General features: G+C 45.9%; 1 protein-coding gene across 3 annotated transcripts in view; it reads right to left on the bottom strand.

The window, feature by feature from the left end:
• PRR5L (proline rich 5 like) overlaps nt 1–6,000 on the bottom strand; it is a 79,865-nt gene that overhangs the window by 15,248 nt on the left and 58,617 nt on the right. For 2 of the 3 annotated variants that reach the window (XM_010831864.1, XM_010831865.1), the window contains exon 6: nt 4,279–4,370. The exons of the other annotated variant lie outside the window; for it this stretch is intronic. In XM_010831864.1, coding sequence (XP_010830166.1) covers nt 4,279–4,370 — 92 coding nt within the window. The remainder of the gene's footprint in view (nt 1–4,278; nt 4,371–6,000) is intronic. 3 annotated transcript variants of the gene reach the window in all.

The raw sequence follows: 6,000 nt of genomic DNA, 5'->3' as shown, positions 1-6,000 counted from the left end.
GCCCCAAAAAATAAAGTCTGACACTGTTTCCCCTGTTTCCCCATCTATTTCCCATGAAGTGATGGGACCAGGTGCCATGATCTTCGTTTTCTGAATGTTGAACTTTAAGCCAACTTTTTCACTCTCTACTTTCACTTTCATCACTACTCAGCCATAAAAAGAATGGAATTTTGCCATTTGCAACAATAAGGATAAATCTGGAGGGTATTTATGCTAGGTAAAATCAGACAGATAAAGACAAATGCTGTACCTTATCACTTACAAAACAAACTAATGAATATAACGAAACAGAAACAGACTCATAGAGAATAAACTGGTGGTTACTAGTGAGGAGAGGGAAGGGGCAGGGGTAACACAGGGCTAGAGGATGGACAGGTACAAACTACTAGGTATAAAAGAAATAAGCCACAAGGATATATTGTACAGCACAGGGAACATAGCCAATATTCTACAATAACTTTAAATGGAGTACACTCTATAAAAACACTGAATCACTGTATTGTAAACCAATATTGTATCACTGTAAACTAATACTGTGAATCAATTATATGTCAATAAAAAAAGTAAGGTGTGACTCAACCTGCCTAAACGACGCAAAGGTGACACAAGGCCATATATTGAGGGTCGTGCTGGGCTGTGAGTGAGGAAGGAGGAAGAGGAGGAAACAAGAGGAAAGATAGACAGCGCCTCCCTACACTCAAGGCTGTGTCCTCAGCTTCAGCCATTCAATATTTGTGGACCTATCGTATGCCAGGCAAAGAAGGAAATATAGGACCTGTTAAGACTCTTCTGCCAATGCAAGTAACAGAGGAAGGAAAATCACTTAAGACGTAGAAGAAAAGGATTTGTTCAACCACGTAGATAGGGGCTGAGGATGAAAATAGTGACTGATAATTGTAAGAGCTCATCCTTATCTTAGGAAGGCTAAGTAAGACCCTTACCTCTGACCATGTGCTGGGCTTGATTCTCAACATGCCAGATATAAATGGCACGTTTGATCCTCATGACCACTTCTGAGATAGATATCGTAATAAAACCCAATCCACAGAAGAACAACCCTATACCCAGACTGACAGGAATTTACCCAAAGTAGAGCTGGATCTCAAAGATAAAGTATTTGATTCTAGAGCTCCTAAAGTTTCCCAAAACAGAAAGGGAAAGGAGGGCCCATTCCCAGATACTCCTTTGCATGTGTGTACACAGCACATACCCCAATTGGCTGCTCTTAGAGAAGATGAGGTATCATCAGGGTATCCTCCCAAAGGGATGTGGCCTCCCATTCCTCAAGTTGGTCAAGACTTAAGGAAGCTTTGCACTTCCTATAACTCCTTAGGGTTTAGAGAAACATGGGCAAGAGTGGTTTTGCCATTCTCACAGCCCCCTACTCTCCAGTCCCAAGAGATACACCCCACCCACACCTCACAGGCTCAGTTTAACCATTTCTTCTCTTAAAATTTTTTTCTTTAGTTCTAAGTTCTTTTTTTGGGGCTGCCTGAAACACGTAGGATCTTAGTTCCCTGACCAGAGATCAAACCCATGCCCCTGGAGTGGAAGCATGGAGTCTTAACCACAGACCACCAGGGAAATCCCTAACCACTCCTTCTTGATTGCCTTCCCTGGCCACCCCCAATGGTAGTGGTCCCCCACCTTTCCCAAGGTCCTACAATTTCTATTCTTTGCACCACATCTTAGCAGTTGGCACTGACTGCCTATCTCATAAGTGTCTGTGCCCTTGCTTCCTCTCCAGGACTCCATTCACTCTACAAGACAGAAAAAGGCAGGCAAGTTTCTACACCCTTGAATACTGTGGGCACTCAAACACCTTTATCCAGTGAGGAAGCAGGTCTCACGCAGACACTTATGCAGGAAGTTAGTGTCTAGACTAACAGACACCCCGAGGGTGTTATTACCAGTAGTAAGAGCCCAGGGGTTCTCCAAGTGGGGTATCTGTATCAGCAGCAGCACTTGGGAAATTGTGGGTGGGCGAGGTGGATGAGGCAACAGCATATGTTGCAACATCTTACAGTTTTTCTTAAAAAAAAAAAATTTTTTTTTTTTTTTACTTAATTATTTAGCTGCTCTGGGTCTTAGTTACAGCATGCACAATCTTCACTCTTCATTGCTGCATGCGGGGATCTTTAGTTGTGACATGTGAACATTTAGTTGCAGCATGAGGGATCTAGTTCCCTGACCAGGGACTGAACCCTGGCTCCCCTGCACTGGGAGCATGGAGTCTTAGCCTCTGAACTACCAAGGAAGTCCCAGATCTTACAATTTTTTAAGAGAAGCAGGACAGTGTCATCCTCAGATCCACACAACTGGGCTCCTGCCTGAATCTGGGGCTAAGGGAGCCCTTCTTGACCCTCCAATACCAGGGCCAAGCCCACTCAGCTTCCTCACTCCCCATTCTAACTCCATCTAGTGGGGAATTCCTGGCAGTCCAATGATTAAGTCTCTGAGCTTCCACTGCAGGGGGTGAGGGTTTGATCCCTAATCTCCTGGTCAAGGAACTAAGATTCTGCATGCCTCAAAGCACGGTGAAAAAGAGAAAAAACCCATCTGGGTATCTCTATCTTGGAATTCCCTGTAGACACAGGGAATCTTAAGAAGGACCTAGGTCTACACCCCTTCTCCAGTAGGGCTGCCAAATAAACCAGAGGCTGTCCAGTTACATTTGAATAACTTTCTAGTATAAGTATGTCCCAAATATTGCATTGTTTATTGTTTATCTGAAATTTAACTAGGCATCCTGTAGGTCAATTTGTGTTATCTGGCAACCCTGCCTCCCAAGCATGTCGTCTTAAGACCCACTGCTGGCCAAGGAGTGAGTATTGCAGCAAAGGGACAAGTCTGTGGACACAGAGGGTGAGCCATCCACAGAAAAGCTATAAATCCTCTCATGGGGGCGCAGCGGGGAGCAGGGATTGGATGAAAAGAGCAGTGGGCTGCAGGCCACACGCTTCTACTGGAATTGTTAGGGGCAAACTGGAATTGGAAAAAGGGACTCTGAAGGCGTAATCTTCTGATTTTAAAATATTTGACATGTATTTAAAAGAACCCAGAATTCCTTTAAAACAGCATTCAGAGCAAACAAAGCCCGTGGGCCCTTACCTCTGGTACAAGGTAATTCCTATCAATGGCTTCACATCTAATCTAACCTGATTGCATGCTGCTACTGCTGCTGCTGCTAAGTCGCTTCAGTCGTGTCCGACTCTGTGCGACCCCATAGACAGCAGCCCACCAGGATCCCCCATCCCTGGGATTCTCCAGGCAAGAACACTGGAGTGGGTTGCCATTTCCTTCTCCAATGCATGAAAGTGAAAAGTGAAAGTGAAGTCGCGCAGTCGTGTCCAACTCTTTGCGACCCCATGGACTGCAGCCTACCAGGCTCCTCCGTCCATGGGATTTTCCAGGCAAGATTACTGGAGTGGGGTGCCATTGCCTTCTCCGAACCTGATTGCATGCGAAGCCTTAACCCCAATGGGAAGAGCTATTGTGAGCACACAGCAACGGAAGCCTATGACAGACACGTACACTTTGGAGAAGAACATCTATTGGTCAGTCTGCCTGAGGGCGTGTCTATTCTCACCAGGCACTGACCAATCCTGTTCTTGGCCCCTGCAGCAGGGTAGAGGGAAACCAGCACATGGTAGAAATGAGCTGAGCTCACAGAATAAGAAGCATAAGAGATGCTGTTCATCTCGTACTCTAAATTCCTCATTCTGCAGGAGATGAAACGGAGCCATGCTCAGAGACGGGAAATGAGTTTGCCTACACTCAACTACAGATTCCTAGTCCGCAGTTCTTTCTGCTACATCATGGGCCTTCTCGTCTTCAGGAAATCGCTTACAGAGAGCAAGGAACACTACTCCTTTCCCGGAATTTGGGAGTCACAGGAAACTTGCCAGACCACTATGCTTCAAAGAAAGTGGGGAGGGGAAAAAAGGAAAGAAAAGGGAAAAAAGTCTCCTTCCCCCATCTTCCCTTATTTCTGAAAAGAAGAAACAAGCCACTCTAAGAAGATACAGACATCCTCAAAACCAAGAGGGAAAGGAGAGCCTACAAATTGCTAGGTATGCATGCACTGTTCGCTGCTTGAGGTTAGATGCTAAATATAGAACAGAGTGCCTTCCAAAGATGTCCGAGGTCCTGATCCAACTCGGGCAGTGCCCAGGCTCCTGGTTTTCCCTCATTCGCTGGCAGGCCCCAGGGGGCACCGGTCAGGGAGTAAGACAGACTGCCCAGGCCGGCAGGAGATCGTTCCCCAGTGAGACTGACCTGAACTGGATAGAATATGGCCTGCAGGGTGGGGAGAGTCTCAGTGAAGAAGTGGTCCCAGACTTCAGCCAGAACCTCAATGCGATTTTCACCTACACAAGGGCGAGAAGATGGGAGGGGAGAAAGAAAGAAAAGAATGTGGTCATTACTCACAGGAGTGGTTGGGAGGCAGTTCCTAGTCAAATGGAGCACAGGCGGGGGTGTTGCGGGGGAAAGCTCATTACCTATATTGGATGTCTAAGTGCTACTACAGTAAACATGGAATTGGATGGGAAGATGGTCAAGAATATGCAAATATGCCTTCTCTCCCTTAGTCTACAAAAGGGAGCTGAATTTTGAAAAGCACATAATTGCAATCATCATGAGAATGGTTACAACATGATCAGGCCCTGTGCTAGACTATTATCTATAAGTAATTTCATGAATGGATGTTATTACCCTGCTTTACAGCTCAGACATGCCAGGTATCTGGGCTCAAAGGAACACAGGTAGAAGGCCAAGCTGGGCTTCCAGAACCCATGTTCTTGCCAGTATAATCCAGCAAGATCAAGTGCACAGTTAAATATTATCTTTTTTTTTTTTTGCAATCACTAAGACACTGGTTTTTCAGTCTAGATTTGAGCTATCACTTGAGAAAGATGGAAAGAGGACTTAGAAACTATCACCTGCACCCACTGTAACTGGAAAGGCATTACTCTCTGCAAAACACAGCCACCTCCTGACGCCGTGTCTATCCACACCCCCGGGATCAGGAAGCCCAGCCCTGGCCAAGCACTCCCCCCAGGCTAGATGGACACAGGTCACCCAACACCACCGGAAGGCTGTTTGAGGAACTTTTGCACCTGCAGGAAAGGCAGGCACTGGCAGAGGGGAGTCGGCACGGTGGCTGCTGTTTAATGACCTAGATAGCAGAGCTGATTGGGCACTGTCTCTGCCCAGCTGAGGCAGGGAAACTGGGTCAGCCGAGATTAAACACTGAGAGATGCGTCTGGCAATACATTGCCAGATCCACTGAACAGATCTTGAAAGATTCACTTAGTGATGTCCATCTATTAGTTTAACGGACAACAAAAGCAGTGGCTGCGAGAGAGAACAGAATGAAGCCATGACTTTTAACTGGCAGGACCAAAGATGTGCCGATTTTAAAAGGTCAGAGTGAAATACACCAGGGAAAATGCAAATCCATAACACCCTCTACTCTCCTTTGTAATTAGCCAAGAGCTAATTCCACTCTGGTGGAATCACTCATTCACTTCTCTGTCTCCTCCACTAGAACAGAAGTAATGGCACCGGCCCTGTCTTCCTGCTCACCTTTCTATTTCTAGTGCTTAGCATGGTGCCAGACACATTGGTGATTCACTCTTTGGAAATCTTTGATTGAATGAATGGCAAGTATTAAGTATATAGGTTTTTGTAAATGCCAAGGCTGGTGAGTGGAAGGAGGTTACCTTTTAACCCAAATACGGGACAGGACAGAGCAGGTAGGACTTAATAGTCAGCTCCAACATTTTCCTTTCCTCTTAGATAAAGAAAACCACACCATGGCAACCTGGCTGGGGAGAGTCTATTTTCTTCTTCTGTATCTTCATCCTCTTCTGAATTCCCCTTCTAAGTGAATTTTATTTCAGCCCCTTACACTCACCATCCTCCCTCCATGCCACAGGGCTTTTGCACATGCTAGTTCCTTTGTCGAGACTATTCTCTGCCTTCTCTCTTTGCCTA

The sequence above is a fragment of the Bison bison genome, unplaced genomic scaffold, assembly GCF_000754665.1.
Source record: "Bison bison bison isolate TAMUID 2011002044 unplaced genomic scaffold, Bison_UMD1.0 scf7180017864531, whole genome shotgun sequence".
Taxonomy (NCBI): Eukaryota; Metazoa; Chordata; class Mammalia; order Artiodactyla; family Bovidae; genus Bison; species Bison bison.
This window is presented reverse-complemented; position numbering and strand designations above follow the sequence as displayed.